At 39.2% G+C, this 19,118-nt stretch overlaps 1 protein-coding gene across 1 annotated transcript in view; it reads right to left on the bottom strand.

Moving 5' to 3' along the window:
- ZC3H13 (zinc finger CCCH-type containing 13) overlaps positions 1-19,118 on the bottom strand; it is a gene marked incomplete at its 5' end in the record, with an annotated part of 68,489 nt that overhangs the window by 31,288 nt on the left and 18,083 nt on the right. Inside the window, 5 exons of the mRNA XM_084515506.1 lie at positions 3,611-3,722; positions 9,719-9,841; positions 15,636-16,133; positions 17,347-17,527; positions 17,661-17,745. Of these exons, the coding sequence (XP_084371632.1) occupies positions 3,611-3,722; positions 9,719-9,841; positions 15,636-16,133; positions 17,347-17,527; positions 17,661-17,745 (999 nt within the window). The remainder of the gene's footprint in view (positions 1-3,610; positions 3,723-9,718; positions 9,842-15,635; positions 16,134-17,346; positions 17,528-17,660; positions 17,746-19,118) is intronic.

The following is a 19,118-nucleotide window of genomic DNA, read 5'->3' as shown; positions in this document are numbered from 1 at the left end:
GTTCCCCACCTTGTACGACAATCAACCCTCTACAGCACAAGACTCAATGTCTCCTTGGATGAATTTCCCACGACAGCCAGAAGAGTTTGGCCAAGCACTAAAGGACTTACCCAGTCTGCAAAACATGCTTCTAGCTAAAGTGGTATTTTGCCAACACTGATGAAGAGAATATAAGGCTTACAGTCTACAGTTCTTACAAGGCAGAAGCTTCAGTTTCAGCCTTGTCAGCACATGTGCATGCAGCAGCAATATAAACTAATTCAGAATTCACTTTAACTCCGGAACAAGCTATTGTGCATTACAGCTCACATCTTTTGGGTAAGCACAGTACTGTTTTGCTCTATGTACAATACCTCTATGATGAAAATTACTAGCACATTGCACAAACGTACAAGAAAATGTATTCCATTTCCCTGAAATGACCAGGTATTGATTCCATTTCAGAGATGGAAGACAACGCTGACCTCTATTTCCAGTGCAGATATTGAAAAGCCACAGTGACAAAAAGCAGATAAAAAACAAGTGATAGATATTCCTTACAAACACCTTCCCTAAAGGTAAATTAAGTTCTTCCCACTGTTTCCCAAATCACACAAACCTCCCAGAAGTTGCTTTATGTAATGTTTCAAATACTCCAACGTAACTATCTCAGAATTCGGAGAAAAATTCAACATGAAAATTTCCAACTAAATACGGTAACAGCAAGAACCTATCCTAGTTATTTGCAACATATTTGATACACTAACATCAGAACTGAAGTAATTTCCAACACAAACCTAAAAAACACAAAAACAACTGCGTTTGCTGTATTTGTCCACGTAATACAGCATATTGTCTCTGAAAATAATAGTACAAGACATGAAGAAATAATAGAAAATATATTTTTATAAGCTGTCCGGATATGAAGTTTCTTCCTAAATATAAAATAACCAGCAAAAGCTCTGTCTCCAAACACAGAAAATCTCTTCTCTTCTACTTCCTCAACTTTTTTTTGGAACCTATTCATGTTTTTGCCTCTATCTTCTACCTCTATCAGGTAGAATTGTCATATGTAATGTAAATAGCATTTCCCCTCATTATTTTCAAACTTGCTATTGTTTCTGCTGGGATAAAGTACGAATAAGACGCATCTAGTTTACATTCTCTCAACCATACATTATATGCATTCGCCACAACTCCTTTCTTCTCCTCTCCGCAGTCTCCTCCCCACCCCTTGCTCACTTCAAAAAGCCCTTGGACTGTATTGTCTTGCATACAGGTGATCATAACCAAACAGCATTTCAAATAAAACTGGACCATTAATTCCTACAGCATAGCAGTGATAATTTTCTATTCCGTTTTTATATTACTGAGCATTTTGTTTCTGTGACTGTACTTTGAACAGATGATTTCATTGAGCTGTCCACAATAACTTTTTCTACTGTATGGTTTTGGTTACTTTAAAAATATTAATTCATATATTTTTTGTCGTAAATACTTCCTTCACTGTGCATTACCTTGCACTCGCCAACACCATGTTTCATCTGCCATTGTACTGTTGAAAATCTTTTCCGCAGTCCCTATGGCATTCCTCTGACTTTATTTATCTCAGTTAGTATCCTCATATCTTCTGCAAAGTTTAACATTTGGGATGTCCATCATTTTTCCATTCTTAAAAAGTAGAATCTCTTTAGATGAAGCACCATAGCATTCTCTGCAACCTCATTTTAAAGTAATCTAAAATTTTCCCTTTATCTGGCTTCTAAAACTTTTGATATTATGCTTGTTATTCACCTATCCATTCCTCAAAAGCTTTGTTTCAAAGGAAGCTATTTAAGATCTCACTTATATCAGTTTTCTGTCAACCTCTACTCTCTGGTCAAGTTTCAATGCTAGCAGATCAGCGAAGCACAAATTTTGACTGCAGGAACAGTGCTCTTTCTTCTTTATTTAAAAAGAAAAAAAAATCACAAACAAACCACAATTATGAAACTTTTCATGAAACAAGCTACCTTGCATTATTTCAAAATGAAATTAAGACTTCTTATCCGTTTCCTCAGTTATCCCAGAAGCTTTAGTAAGAGATGAGAACGTCAATCATTAGATCTCCACCGTAAGAGTAACTACTGATGGAGCAAGATTTCTGTAAGCAGTTCAGTTACTTCAGTCTTCTGTTCTTTTGGATATCCTGGTTCTTTGCAATGCAACTCTTGATGACTCTTCATCTATTTGTTCCAGAATATTTTCTTTGGATATCCCATATTTTCCACAGTTGCCTCCGTGCAATTAATACAAAAACCTCAGTAGTTTCCTCAGCCTTCTGTTTTATGAGACTGAAGCAGAGCAATTTTTTCTCTGCAGTGTGCTTATCCTGTAAATAACTCTTTGGTACTTTAACAGATGCTCTAATTCTCCAATTCCTTTTGACTCCTGTTTCCAGTTCACCTTTATTTGGGGTTTAGTTGTTTAAGAGTATTTTATTATTACATGAATAGAACACTATAAAAAGCAGCAGGGTTAACTAATCAAACCCAGAATTACATCAAAATTAAGAGTTATACCAGGAGAGAAGTTACAATAAATTTTTAATAATGGTTGGAAAAAAAAAACACTTTTCCCACCAACCATGTACTTAGTAACTAAACAGTTTATTCAAACTATTAGAAAATAAAAGAAACACATTTAAGAAAAGAAAAGACTGAAATTTTACACAAATTAACAGCAACTGAAAACATGATTGGAAGGTAAGCCATTCTGTTAATTTAATGATAGCAGCTGCTGTTGATTTATTTACACCTGACAGAAAAATTCATTTTACACAGCAAGTAGAAACAGATCCAGAGGAAAAAAAAAAAAAAGAATACTGTTAATACCTGCAGAAGCAAAACTGATTTTCCACAAAAATAAAAAAAATGAAAAATTAACCATTATTCATAGGAAGTCTTAAAAAACATGATACAAGAACAAACTGATGCTGATAGCACAGGTGGCAGGATCACACTACCAACTCTGTCTCTATTTGCAACATCAGTGTAGAAGTATATAACACAATTTTAAAGTAAATTTTGATATTTGAGGGGGGTTAGGATTGCAGAAAGATGCTTATGAAGTGAGAATGATGAAAAATTAATTTGTTGCAAGATCCAAAAATGAGCAGTCGGGATGGCTAATGAATACGTGAGGAGGAAGGTGAAATGGACCAGCCCAACAATAACTGTGTTGTCTCATCAAATGCAAATTTGAGATGAACAACTGAAGTCAGGATGCACATAAACAATGGATATGAATAAATGTCAGGGGGAAAAATAATGGATGATTTGAACAATGGTCAGTATGCTTTCTTGGTAATATTGAAGAGTCTGCACTGTTATTAAATAGCTGTTCATCAGTATTTATGGCATTTTAGTCTGTAGGACTTATAAAATCTCTGAGAACCAAAAGACCAAACAGTGCTATAAAATTTCAATTACAACTATTATGACACTTCATAATGAAATATGCCACATACTATGTACAACATCATCAATTTGTTAAACATTTCAAGTATTACAAAGCACCACAATCAGGTTTCTAGGACACAGTGCCCAATTGCTACTGAGGGATTCTGGAGTTCTGCAAACTCCATTCTTACCCTAACAGGAGAGGACGATTCCTCTGTACTTCGTTTCTGTGGCTCAGCCTCAACGTCTTGACGTTTGTTCTTCATTCTTTCCCGAAGATCTCCAGTAGGCCTTTCTGGTGACCTGTATAATACAGAAACATGATATGACCAGTTCTATGGGATCATTTTTAAAGAAATACAATCTTTTAACTATTTTTGTCATTAATATAGACAGAGATCTAAACCTCCCACCAAAAGCAATAAGGATGAAAAATAAGTATTCAGTTCTAATGGGCACTCAAAGAAAAAACAAATGAAAACCAAAACTCTTTCAGAACATCAAGGAAGACTTGACTCTAGGAAGTAAGATTACTTGTATGTATACATGGTACTATGTCATGGCTCACTAACCACTTTAAATCAGCTTCAGCTGATCCTAGCCACAACAAATCCTCTTTTTCTGACCATCATGCAAACGTTTCACAATCATTCAGACCAAGTCTTTCCAGTTATCTTTAGCCTTCTCCATGTGCTAAGCTGCACTGATTTATATACATGAAATTATCGCAGAGTCTAACTACTGTAGACTAGCAGTTAGTCACATAAAAGCACAACTCCAAATGCAGAAGTGGAGAACATCTGCCCTAATTGCCATCCTCCCATGACCTTGGTTGGACTGCTACACAAAGAATGGCTGCTGCAAGGCTGTGCATCAGAAATTCACTCTTGGAGGCCTCCTTCATTTTCCATCTTGCAGTAACATAACTATTTCATTATTTAATTTTAAAACTCTACTAGTCTTGCAACTGTGTATCTTCTGTAAAATGTATTACTGTGATGTGGGAAGGGGAATATCCTACACTACTATAAGGTATCTTTATAATTTCATCACCTCCTCATATGGATTCAGAAGCTGATTTATCAACTTCTTATTATAGGTTAAATAGATTAGGTTAAATATATATATGTGTGTGTATATATATATATATATACACACACACACCCTATAGGTTAAAATGAGAACAACTCTTGCATTTAAACAAGTTCCTAAGCAAAAGGGACATAGGAGCTGCTTCAGATGATGTTTTGGTTCAAGAAAACATATTTTCTCTTCATATAAATCTGTCTTGAAACCAAATTTGGTACTTTTGTACCAAATTTGTAATCTGTAAATCTGTAATTTGTACCAAATTACAGAATTCTTTAATTACATTTAATTAATTACAGATTCTTTTGTGAAATGGTTATATGGAAGTATTGGATCTGTACCCATCGGTTTACGCTAAAGAAAGAGTTAAAAATGCTACTTTAGTTGATTAAAAGAGTTTATCTAATATTTGGATAATGTAATTTGCATTTGCCTTTTTTTTTTTTTAACTGAATTAGTTTCCATTTACAAAGAGTTGTTTCTTCCATCCTTCCTGTCACATAACATACAGTAGGAAAACTTTATTTCCCGGCTTAGGCATATTAAAATATTTAAATTAACATGATTTCATTTTCAACCCGTGCACCTTTGGAACACAGTAATTTGTTTCTACTTCCTCTTTTGAAGTGTTACCTGTATTTAATTCTTTAAACAATGTCACAATGTTGTGTGCCTTAGTATATAAAAAAGAAAAAGACCAGTGACTGCTCTCATTTTCAAATGCGTTTAATTCTTCATGAAACTGCAAATACAGGTCAGTCTAGACCAGAGGAATGGTACAAAACAGTAGCGTGCTGCTTCTTTCAGCACTAACAAGGATCAAGAAAATATCCAGCATACTAATATAAACAAGTTACCTTCCTTGCACACATGGCTATATCATCTTTAAAGTATCTGGGTTTTGTGAAGGTTGTAATTCAGTATCTTTTTTTTTTTCCCCTCCCATCTTAGAAACAGAATTCCTCTGTATGACAAAAATTCTCTGAGGCGTTCCAAACCATCAGCTACCTCCACATGCAGACCAGCTTTCAATATTAAAGTGGCAATTCAAAGCTTAGATTTTTAATAGTGTTTCAGGTATGGCACAAAGGATCCAGATTTGTGAAACTGAAAATCAATTTCAAAGGCAAGGAGATTACAGATAGTGTAGGTGTAATTATTATTCCTCAAGAAGAGCAATTCTCAGGAAAACTTGGTAGCTGAAGGAGAAAGCAACAGAACTTATAATGTAGCCCACACATTTTCCAGACAGACGTATAATACTGTGATATTTATTGAAGTTATATGCTGGAGTGGAAAAAAATAATGCAAACCGTATCACCTTCAATTAACACCCTTTTCCAGTGTGGAAGGGAGGGAAGAAAAAACTTATTTTATTAAAACAGTATTTAAATCTGCTTTAAAATTATAAAAGTCATCAAGAAATCACAGGAATGAAAAAAGCTACAGCTTCAGGGTTGTGTTGTGCTCTTGGGTTTGTTTTGTTTTTATCTTTTTTGTTCATTTTGTTTTTGTTTTGTTTTACAGCTTTGGGAGAAGACTGGAGCAAAGTCAAGGTAACCATCCAGTTGGTCCACACACTGCCCTCCTTCCCCCCAAGTATTATAGCATAAAAGCCAAAAATATCAAATATTTGCCAAATTTTCAATCTCATGTTATTGAGGAAATAATTACTCAGGAAGCTGTGACTCTTTCAGATGCTTTGGCTTATGCACAGAAAAACAAGCTGGTCTACTAACTAGTTTTCCCTTCAGGTGCACCACAATTTTTGTTTTTATAAATGGCCTACTGATGCACTTGCTTTTTTCTTCCCTTCCAAAAGGGGTTTTTGTTTATTCCAGGTAATGCATGCTGCTGAATTTCACCCCTAAAAATACATGATTTTAATTCTACATTTTAATTCTACAGTTTAAGACTGTAAGTTTACATTGTAACTGGTAGAACCTTCTGCACAAAAGGCTGCACAGTATTACCACTGTACAATGAAAGAAGAAAACTAAATGAAAAATAACTTTAATGAATTAACATTTTGGGAGGGGCCCGTATTTTAAGCAAGGCCAAAACCGCTGAATTTCACCGTTTCCAATTTTAAGCAGTGCAGTTATGTGATTTTAAACAGCGTTATTTCCTGCCGCAGCTCAGTTCTCCAGGAGAAATGCACATTTGAACAGCACCTCCATCTGCTTCTGTACCTATCTCCCAACTCTGGGAGATGTCTGCTAGCAGCAGGCACACATTACAGTACGCCCAGCAGGGAATTTGTGTGTGTGTGCACGTGGGTGTGTACAGCCAGATTAGCATTTCATGTATATAATAACTCAGTGCTCATGAGACACTGTCCTGGTTTCAGTTTCCTGTGCAACAGTGTTTGTACTTTTTAAGATTCATACGTTCTTACCTCCTACTGTTGCTTGTTTATTTTTTAAACCCTGTGTAAGGATGCAGAATTAAGAGGTTCAGGAAAGAGACGGGTACTACAGTGGCACAGATCCTGACAATAATCTAAGACGGATGGGATAGCTGCCAATCCATGGGCAGAGCAAAATTCCTCGCGGGACAGCATGTTTACACACGGCTCTTCCTTTATTAGCTGCTGCTTCTTTCAGATGCCTGGAAGGGCAGGTCTAGTACTGGGTTCTTACTATGCTTATCAGCAAAGTTTTACATGTAAAAACATGCTAGTTGTTTTAAACAGAAGGATGAAAACTCATGATGTGAGAAGCAGCATTAATGCTGAAACACACACACTACCTTTAGAAGGCTTTTTTCACTTTTTAGAATCAAATTTTCCTATTGTCTGGTGATGATTTGAACCAAGGGAAGAATTATGGTCAGAAAACCCATTAACAATGAGACTTTATTTCGACAGGTATGAAATAGGAGGAGCAAGGAAGGGATAATGATGTGCCGTGTCCTACCAAACTGCCTGCAAAGCAGACAAAAGACTGCCAGCAGTGAACGCTGAACACACGTGTGGCCACACCACCAGCACGTCCCAGACATGTGAATAGGAATACTGCTTAAACTGAACTGGTGTGGAATCAGCATTAGCTTGACTTGCACAAAGCCAATAAAATTACATTTAAACTACCTGGATACATTTGTAAAATGTTGCTGAATAGCATAAAAACTTCTATTATGTAAGAAAAACAGCTTTTTCTGTGCCTAGCCAAGAGCTCTCAGTAGAATCGTCTGAAGACAAGTGTGCTTTTTTCATTTGTCTGCTTTAGTAGGAGGGCTTGCCCCCCTGCCCCTTGTTTTTTATTTTTTCCTTTACGAACATCTTTATTAAAATGTTGAACATATCAGCCAAATGAGCAGCAAGAACCATCCTTTGACTTTTTTTAGTACATTCCTAATAGGAAGAAAAAGTTAGTAGTAAGTAAATCAGCGTTGTTCTTAAGTGTTAGTGGTGACAGTGCGGCAGTAACAAGGCTTTAGTCATTAAAAGAAAGGTGACTTCTCTTCAAATGACCAAGCAGAACCACAAACTGTGCGTTCCAAACTCTGAAAGCAAGGAGAAAGCAGCATGCTACATTGAAGTTTTTTAATTTAATCTCTACCAATAAATCACTGTTTTTTTTTGCCCCCATTTGGAACATTCAGCACAGAGCAGAGTAAGATCTTTCGCACAGCGAAATAAACATCAAGTTTAGTGATGTATTTCGTATCCCAGAGGCTGCCACGTTAGAAGATCAAACAAGCAAAGTCAAGATCATCCTGAGAGTATGGCACAAGAGCAGGAAAGAACATCGAGCCAACCTTCCTGTTTGACCTTCACCAAGTTGCTTTACATTTTGATGCTTCAGTGCACCCGTCTGTAATCTAAAGGTAACACTGACATCACTGTAGCTCAGGAAACAGCAGAGTTTTTGCATGGTTACCCTTTCTATGAAGTCTTCATTCTCTACAAATGACTATGTTTGTTCTTTTTTTTTTGTCCTTTATAAAATTAATAGTACAAACTTACTGCTACGTTTGGTTTCAGTTGACAAGCACGGTGTTACACCATACAGGGGACAGTGGGAAAAAACGCATTTTAAAATGAGAGTAACGTGGGAGTAACAGTAAAAATTCTGTTTTCTGAAAAAAAGTAGTAACTTTTAGCATCTCTTGTTTTGATATAGGATATTTAGCCTACAGCTAACGAAGTTACAACACTGTGTTTTGAAGAAAAGTGTTTTCTCACAGCTAGAAAGGTTATACACCTTAATCAAACAGTACAGTGAAGGCAGGAGGGCTACAAATATGCAATTATTGCTGTAAGTAGTTACAAAACAGTATTTTAGTAAAGGACAGAAAGGTGTATCAGAAGCTGCAGTGACACTACACATATAAAAAAATATTTTTTTATGATACTTGATTTCCTTATTTCAAGTAATGTAAGGAATTAATCTGCATCCAGTGGTCTTTTTAAAGTTACATACACACAAAAATCCTGGGAAAACCCACTGCAGGTTGTCAAATGAACTGTTTTGAGCAGCTTCGCAATACAAGTGGTTATTGATAAAACACACCATTAGGCACACCACAGCATTTCATTATTAAAAAAAAACAAAACAAAACAAAACCAAAAAACACAAAAGAACAGAAGACATAGTTGCAAAAGCTATTTTCCTACAGCATGTGAAGAATTCAAAGTGAGTTCTTGATTTACCTTCTATAACTGCTGCTATAGCCTTTACCTCGTGGTGAAGGGCCATGTACGAATCTACATGTGTTCCCATAGAGGCAGTTGCCAGTCTTCAGCCAGTTACGGCACTGTGTCTAAGAGACAGACATCACTGGGTGAATTTCACACTCATTTCTGGAAATACCATCGGTGTGAGTGTGGCAGAACAAACAAATGACTCCACATTAACTCCCATTTATCTCTACTTTCTGTCCACCAGTAATATAACTCAAAAAAAAAAAAAAAAGAAGATCAACAACGAGAATCAGGTCTGGCAGAGAAAAAATTAGGTTGGTGGAAACAGTATTAAAATGTACAGTACTACTGCTCCTGTCCAGAAGCTGGGACAACACACTTTATTTGAAAACTCTAGCATTAGTATTTTGAACATCCATGAGTTAAGGAGTTCTTTTCACCTTTACTAACACCTGTGACATCTGAGTATTTGGCACTTGTGAGCTACGTTTTCCCACCATCTAAATCCTGGAAAAGAAGATGCTGGGGTGGGGAGGAAAAGAAGAATGCTTTCACAACTCACCTCTGCAGTACTTCCAGTGCTGGGTCCAAGCCTTTCAAACACACTGGGTCTTCGGGATGTGCTATCGGATATGGTCTTGGTATTTTCCACTGTGACCTTCCTTCTAATTTTTGACATTTTGTACTACTTCAACCAAAAAAAAAAAGCAAAACTGTAAAATCCTTCAGTCTGGGGCTATTGACACTGAACTCACATGAATAAAATAGTATGATACGCGTTGCAAGAGTTGCTGCAGAGGTGATGAAGAAAGAAACAGAAGTCATAAATGAGTGAAATGTATTTAATTACAAGGAATGTCTCTGATTCAAACTACTCAGCAGAACACCAGTAATAATCATTTTTCACTTTATTTTATGACCTGCTTTGGATTCTTCAGCTTCCCTTTGGGAAAGATCATATAATGTTATTCGTTTAGGTAGCAAACAATACACAGTACAGATGTTTTCCTTGTTCCTGTATTTTTCTGCACCAATTCAAGTGACTTCAAGCGAAAAGAACTTTTAACATTACTTCACCGACCTCTCCGAAAGATTCCAACTACTAAAAATGGCTCCCATTTTCAGAAGCGTGTCTGAAAATGAGAGTTCCTTTTTTTTTTTTTTTTCCTTAGTTATGCATGACAGCCTATTGAAAACCACCTTGACATCATCCACACTCTTTACTTCTTACTGATTTATATCACTCAACTATTTGGAACTAGCCAAATATATTAAAAAAAAAAAAAAAAAAAAAAAAAAAGTAACACAACTATTAGGCTTCCCAAGAAGTAACTATGTTTAATTAAAAAAAAAAAAAAAAAAAGTAGATTTTGAAGCAAATACAGCACACATTTGACAAATAAGAAGTCACAATTTATCATTTATCTTACCTGAGAAAAAAAAAGGTGTTACTGAAAACAGGAAGAAAACAATCTAAAAATAAAGCATGATGCTGGGCAATAGAGACGGGTTATTGAAAAAGGAGACGATGGGCTCCAGGATCTATTGTGCGTTCTTTAAGTGTTATCAACTTGCACGGAAACAACACAAATTTGGGAAAGTCTGCCAGTTGCAGGACAATTTCCATGCAGCTCAAGAAGCCACCTCTTTGTTATACAGCCAAACGCTACCACTCTGGAGCTCATTAGTCAATGTAACATGATTAGCTCAACACCAACCTGCTGCCCTTCTGCTCTCTTCTGCCCCATCCCCGTGTTACTGCGCTCAGTGCACACGCACTTCAGCTGATTTCTTACACCCAAACAAGAGCCTCAAATGCCAAAAAGCTCGTCCATACAGTCAGAATACATTTTTAAACTAGCCCCCACCACGCTGGGTTAGTACCAAATGCCACTCATCTGACCAGCAGCACGCTCCCATAGCATTGACTGTAAGCTTCCATTCTACAGTAAAAAAGTAATAATAAGGTATAAACGTGTACAACTGCATAGAAAATGTATCACTGCTGTGACTTACATTTTACACTTCAAAGTTTGATAATACCTGCTTATTTTCCTTGTAGCTTGGTGAAATTTCTGAATCCTACTGTTACTTGAATGGCGAGACCTCCCTAGAAGCTGACATCCGTCCACTTTCTACAAACAAAACTGGGCTGAAGCTCTTGCTAAGTACTTTACCTCATTTTATAGACAACAGAAGAAAGCTTATGCTATGTATTTGTGAGATTTCTCAGCTCTAGTGACTACTTCTAAGCCTTGGATTATCTGAAGAATCACCCAGGTAGGGTTGATATAACCTAGACCTTAACCAAGATGCTCAGAGGGCAAAAAGTTAACCATGTGGTGTGTACCAGACATTAAAAACAATGGTTAACATTCATTAGTGCTCTTGAGGATGGAAGCAGACAGTGAAACAGGAGAATTTGCCAGTAGAAGGAAATTATTTGGGTTAGTAAAAACTGTGGAGATTTCCAGAGAGATCTAATTGAGTTAGGAAATCGAGTAATACAACAGCAGATGAAATGCAAATAAATATAATGTAATGCACACAAGAAGAAATGATTTTATCTAAATACTTGATGAGTTCAAATTAGTCCAGTCTTCCGAGAAAAACAATTAGGAGTCATTGTGGACAGCTCAATGTGCAGCAGTAGTTATAAAGTCTGACAGGATAAACCATTAAAGTTAGAAAGCAAAACAATACCACAACTAATCTAGCTGAGCACCCTTCCGTTTCAGGATTGATCCCCGCTGTATTTTAGCAAAAAACCCGCTGAATTTGTCAAGTTCCATGCAGCTACACCCTTCGGAGGATACAAAAATATACTGACATATGCAGAAGCATTTTTATTATAGGCGATCACATACCAAATACTGAATTTGGTTTAAACGGTTACAGTAAAAAGAGCCATATCTGAAACAAAAAAAGGTTAGAAGAACGGCACTGGCAATGGCAGAGGGAGAGGGGGGATTCCACACATGAAAGACAGATAAAATGGGTGCACCTAATACATAAGTACAGCACAGTGACATGACAGCAGTATACAGATGTGAAAAATTTACAAACGTTTGGCCTCCTAACTTGAATGTCCTTTCATTTCCATGAAAAACAGAGGCAAAAGATATATACAGATATTTTAAAATGTCGCCCTTTACCCAGTAACTAGTACCTTCTTGGAATTCACCTCGATAGGAAATTATGATGATGACTAGGCTTAAAAGGGTAACTGTAAACACGGAGAGGATTAAGAGGGCAATATAATAACTGAACAGATTATTTCATTCCAACTGCCAACTTCCCTGTAATTGGCCTGATAACTACTTACAAGGAAATCAAGAGAACACCATCCAACCCTGAATCTTCTAAGGTTAGGGAAAAAAAAAAAAAGGGGGGGGGAAAAGGTGCTTTTAAATAAAATAAAAACTTGGAATGTGAAAATAAAAACCAGGCAACATTCTGTCAGTCCTTAGTTCCCTCCCATACCCACTAGTTTGCTATTAAAAACAGATAGTTTGTTAACAGAAGATATATTTCATGAGAAACTATTTCAAGCAAACCAAAACAGCATGCTGGGACTGGACAGCTCGTTACTTTCTGTAAGCACAGGTTATCACACAAGGGCCTTACTCCTGCCACCAGAACCACACGATGAGATTTCACTTGTAGGAGAATAGACCTGTTCTGCAGGCTGCAGGATCAGAGCCCGGGCATGTTATCCAGAGACAAATCGAGGAATATTCACACGCTGCACACACACATCGCATCTCAGAGACTGTATCTGCATATGCAGGCACTCCCATTCGCATTCTCCCAAAGACCAAGCAAGTCAGATAAACAGAGACTGTAAGAACAATGCTGCGATTGAGATTTTAGATGAAAAGTGGTGGTTTTGTATTACTGGCAAGCATAGAAATGCTCCCCTTGCTTATAGAAAGCATAGCGAGGGGGAAAGGACCAGAAAAATTTAAGTGAAATATTTCACTTCCAAATTTTTCAGGTGGCAAGTTAACGGATAAACAATTACAATTCAACACCCAATGGATAAATAAAAAAAAAATCCTGTAACTTGCTCAGTTCTTCCTCGTTTTCATCTTACACTGCTTTACCCTTCTTGATCATGATCCTGCTATTCCTCCCACACCGATGGCTCCTTTCCATCCAACTCCTGTTCCCAAACTACCATCGCCTCACCAAACACTCACGTGGATCAGACAACACCGAGCATCAGTGCGGACTGGGCCTCAAGCAGTCAGGTTTCCCGTTTGATATTTCAAATATTTACAACAATGATTTTTTTTTTTCCAAGTAAAACTTATGAATTTCTCTATTTCAGGTACACAGCACTGCATTGCTAAATCTACTTAGCGTTTCTGAAGTATCTTCAACTTCTGGAACAGCTTCCTTCTACTAACAAATACGCTAGGTCCCGTAATAGGAAGGGTAAGACACTATGGAAATCAACTTTATACTAATAAATCAAATTCTTGAGCTATGATTTTAACTGTAGAAACTATACAGCATTATTACTTTTCCATACATGAATAACATCTGCAGGAATAAATCTCATAAATCAGAAGTACTTTAACACTATGATAACTTGTTTAATGATAGATAAATCTACGTTATTCTTTAATGCAGGAACTTTGTCTCCCACTGTGGCAATCAGTTAAGGACACTATCTATACTACAATTTGAAGTGAAATATACCTCAGGGGGTTACTTTATGAATAAATCCTAAACGTGGATAGATTTGAGTATACCTACAGGCACTACCCAAGGAACTGAAATCAGTGAAATGTGTTATGATTGACATAATATTTGTAGAAATTCTGTGTGTTTGTTACCAGTACTGCTACATTTTGGGGTCAAGCATGCTTGACATTTTTCTTCAATAGAAGTATGATATTAGATAAGCCACAATCAAGTGAAACACATCTGAAACATCTGCTTTCCCCCCCCCAAAAAAAAACTAATCCAGTACTCTGCAAAAACCAATCCTACTTCTACAAGTAGACTAGTAGCTAAGACATAACAAAATTCAACAAAAGCAAAGTTCACAAAACTCTGTAAAGAGATGAGATCTCTTTAAAAAGTCCAAAACATGACTGGCAAGTTTGCATGCATACATGTACACCACACACAAGCTAAGTATTATGTCAAATATCCTACCTGTAAAATGACAAATAATATTCCATTTAAAGTAACAATCAAACTTTAAAAATTAAAATCTAATACAACTTCAGACACAACCCGATTAAAACTCTAGGATAAACTAAATTACTGATAACCGCTGATGACTAAATAACAGCTTGGAAAGAGGAAAAGGGGCAGAACTCCCCTTTCTTTTTCTCAAAGGGAGAGATTTTGAGCTGAAAGGGTTTTGCTTCTAATTACAAGGCTAACGTTTCTGTGACACGATGCTAATCAAACAGGGATACCTGAAGGAGCTCCACAGTTCCACTACCTAAAGATAACGTTAAAAATAGTAAAACGTGTAGTTAACCAACTTGCAAAAAAAAAAAAAAAAACACACCTCAGATACTAGCTTAGCTCAAATACTTTTATGGGATGCCAGTCTAGCGATCTTCAACCCACACAGAGAAGTCTGCTTGACAGAAGACTCAAAATTATTCTGAGCTTACTTTCACAGCCCCACGCTGCCAACCCATCGCCCTGCTAACTCGAAGCCACCCCTCTCATTTTAACACATGGCTTTTCTCCGTTGGCAAGGATGAGGAACTGCCAATTATGTTTCCACCTGCATAAAACCACGCTTGGCATCCAAAAGGTAACAAAAATAAAAGAACCAGGGCCTAGGATGATAGAAGAAGGTCTGCAGCGTTTCGTGCCTTGCCTAGCGAAGCCCTCGTGCTCAAAGATGATGTTTTAGCAGGGTAAGAGACAGCCTGGCGGGGGCAGATCCAAGCTGGATTAGCCCTTAAAGGTTGGAGATGTTATCTGCGAACCGGACAGCCACGTTACGGTGCTGGGGCAGTGGGACACCCTGAGGAGCAGGGCTGGTTCCTGAGGGCTCGGCCACCCGCTAATCCACCCCTGCAGCCCGCAGACAGGCCCTGACGGCAGGGCGAGCCCTCCTGCCGAGGGGCACGGCGCTGAACCCTTACAGAAAGGGCCCTGCGAGGCTGCCGGGCCCTGCCTGCTCCTGCTGCACCCCCCCAGCCCCTCAGCATGAGGCCCCACAGCGTAGGCGAGGGCTGAGGGAGAAAAGCCGGCGGCGAGGCCCCGGGCGGGTCGCGGCCGCGCCGAGGAAATGGCGACCCTGCCGCTCCTTCAGAAAAGCGGGAGGAGGCCGAAAACAAACCATAAAAGCGAACAAAACATAATTAAAAATAAATAAATAAATAAATAAATAAATAAATAACCACAATCAACAGCCGAGCAGGCGGGAGGCTCAACGGCACCCCCCCCCCCCCTCACCTCACCCCGTCCCCGTCCCCTCCCGGCCCGGCCGCCCTCACCTGCTCCTTCCGCTGCCTCCCCGCTCCCCGCCGCCTCCTCCGCCGCCGCCCGGGGCGGAGAGGGTGGGAGGGGGCGAGGGGGGAGTCCGTCCTCCCGGGCCTGAGCGCGGAGCGACACGGAGAGGAAGGCGGGGAGCGCCAGCCGCTCCCGCAGCCCCACGGCGCCCACCGCCGCCCGGCCGCCCTGCCTCAGGGCCGCGGGGAAAGCGGCACGGCCCGGCCCGGCCCGGCCCGGCTGGGATCGGCACTGCTCGGCCGGGATCGGCACGGCTCGGCCCGGCTCGGCTCGGCTCGGCTCGGCCCTCCCCTCCCGGCGGCCCCTGCGCCGTGATGGCGGCGGGCAGCGGGGGAGGAGAGGGGGAGGCGGCGCCGCCATGTTGGGGAGGGAGGGAGGGTTCGGGTTCTCTGCCTCCCGCCGCGCTCCTGTGGGGGTCTGCCCGCGGTGAGGTGCTGCTCGCGGTCCCCAAGCAGGGTGGAATCCTCTCCCAGCCCTCTGGGCTTGCACAAAGTTATGGTCCTGCACGCCAGCAGTTAGTTGGATTTGTCTTCTCCGCACACTTGAAGCCTGTCTTGGGATTGTTATTGCATTCATATGGGTATCCCCACGGTACAGGACAGAACCATTAGGGTTGGAAAAGCCCTCTGAGATCACCTGGTCCAACCATCCCCCTACCACCAGTGTCACCACTAAACCACATCCCCAAGCACCACGTCCAACCTCTCCTTGAACACCCCCAGGGACGGTGACCCCACCACCTCCCTGGGCAACCCGTCCCAGTGCCTGACTGCTCTTTCTGAGCAGAAATGTCTCCTCATTGCCAACCTGAACCTCCCCTGGCACAACTTGAGGCCATTCCCTCTGGTCCTATCACTAGTTACCGTGAGCAGAGGCCGACCCCCAGCTCCCCACCCCTTCCTTTCAGGTAGCTGCAGAGAGCAATGAGGTCTCCCCTGAGCCTCCTCTTCCCCAGACCAAACACCCCCAGCTCCTTCAGCCGCTCCTCACAGGACTTGTGCTCCAGGCCCTTCACCAGCTCCGTAGCCATTCTCTGGACACGCTCCAGGGCCTCCACTCTTCAGACACATGAGGTGCATACAAACCGTTGGCCACAGGATAAATGAACTTCACCAACTAATTGCAGTGGAGGAGCCTGCAGGCAGCTCCCACTTAGTATCAGTGATGAGGTTGTCTGCGTGTCCTTGCCTTTATCTAAAAGTGCAGCAAGAAGTTCTCATGTGAACATCCTTTCAGTTTGACAGTAGAAGTAATGAATAGAGTTGTTTTCTAGTCAGAAAATCCTGTAATAGCACAAATGACCAAATGGAGGAATCTCTTCTATAGGTAGGGGCAGCCCTGCATGCTGCATGTGGATCAGAGGCCCATATGATGCTACACCTGGGGTTCCAACCATCTAAAGGGACGTAAAATTATCAATACTGTTTTCCCTTTACAGTGCTAGGACTAATAAATAGTATTTTAAATGACTTCTTAGAGACTCTTGAGTGCCTTTCTTAGTGAGATTGAACTACTGTTGTATTCACAGGTGTGGAAATATGGTAAAATAAGCTTGAGGTATTCCAAAATGAAGTGTATGGGGTGTCGCTATTCCTTTTTCTCCTATATAAAAATACTTTTAGTAAAGCAGCAGTCTTTTTATTGTTATGTGACCTAACTAAATATAGCCATTATATAAATTATATAAAACTTTACAAATTTTGAAGAACATGCTGCGCAATCTCTTTGACAGCAGAAAGTGCTTCTAAGCAAGTTGGCTGAATTTCTTCAGGAGGAAGCAAAAATCCGTAAGTTCCTGTGTCCCGAAGCTCAATGGTAAAAGAGTATTTAATTCCAAGATCATAAGCCCAGTCATCTGAACCTCCAGGAGCTAAATCTACACAAGGAAGGGAAAAAAAAAAGGTAAGTTACTTGAAACCATAGCTTCAATTTTCTGTCCAAAAGCTGTGTCCTGAAGATAACAAGCATATGCTATCATGCTTGTTGTTGTAATAAAAAGTCATACTTACAAATTGTTCGTGCACCAGTACCAAGTCTATAAATGGAATTTGTTGTTCTTTTTATAGCTTTAGCTGCTTTCTTTGCCAGACTTTCCTGAAATTAGCAAAACATTATTAGCTTTGAAGCTTTGTGATAATTGTTAATATATATTCAGTTAAGATTTATTTACGTCCTGCTCTGGATTTCGTATTAGTTAAATATGCATATAAAAGGCTCTAAAAAAACAACCAAACAAACAAATATAAAAAAGCAACAGTATGGTTAAAACTTTCAGTGTAAACCCATGCTACAGATTCCATTTCTGTTGTATCTAGATAAAAAATATAGATGGGACCTATATATTCCCACTTGTCTCATATTTTTCCTTTTTTTTTGCCACAGTATTTAAATAGTGATTCATGTACTATTGACTAAAACCAGCAGCACATGATTTGCATTGAGGAAATTCTACTCTTAAGCCACATAGAGGACTGAAGGCCCAGAATTAGTGCATTTCCTTCTGCTCTACAGTCACAAATACATTTTTTAATGCAGGCAAATAAAATACTTTGTTTCAGTAAATTAAACAGTAACCAAGACAGCATAAGAACATATGCTGTTTGGGATTATTTTGTTCTATATTTACATTACTGACTTTTTTTTTTTTTTATTTCTTCTGAACACACTGGCACTGGTTACCAATGGAAACACTACATTGGACTGTTTTTTTGTTTTTTGTCAAAGTAAGATGCTTCCAATGCATTCCATGTGCACTTTTTACAGTATTCCTATCTATAGAACATGAAGATTAAAAAAAACGTATACGTTAAGTGACCTGGGAGATGCATAAGGTTAAAAAGCAGTGAAAATGACAGCAGTAAGTGTGGATTGTTGCCAGTATATGCAAATGTCAATCCTATATCTTTCTAAACTCTCTTACTGTTTGTCACTATGTAAGGATTCATGTGACACATGAAATGATGTGCGTACCTCAGACATGTGCTGTCTTCCCATATGGCAAATCCCAGAGCGTGAAAATCAGATTTATGGTTCCCCTTTACACAATTTTCTGCTCCTTCCTTAGTGCTGTGCAGGAGCCATTGTTTCAAATAAAAAAATGTGTTGCCTCTGCACTTGGAGCCTAGGAACACCCAAAGTGGGCTATGAAGTGTAGGAGAGGGAATTCCTTGTTCCAAGGAGCTTGAAGACTTTACATTAAAAAATAAAATAAAATAAAATAAAATAAAATAAAATAAAATAAAATAAAATAAAATAAAATAAAATAAAAATACTAAGCTATGCACCTAATTTTATAGCTTAATTATTTTGTTTTTAAAAATCCCATTTTAGCCTGGATCTCCTTTCCAGATCCAGGAAACTCAAAGTTTTCCAGTTACTGGGGAAAAGCACTGGCTACTTTTTCTATTTTGTGCTCTGCCTGTCTTCTAGAAGAGTTTTTACCATGTGGTCTGGTGGCTCAAGGATCT

This window comes from Aythya ferina (genome assembly GCF_964211825.1).
Source record: "Aythya ferina genome assembly, chromosome: 1".
Taxonomy (NCBI): domain Eukaryota; kingdom Metazoa; phylum Chordata; class Aves; order Anseriformes; family Anatidae; genus Aythya; species Aythya ferina.
The sequence above is the reverse complement of the archived record's forward strand: the minus strand, read 5'-3'. Positions and strand labels throughout refer to the sequence as shown.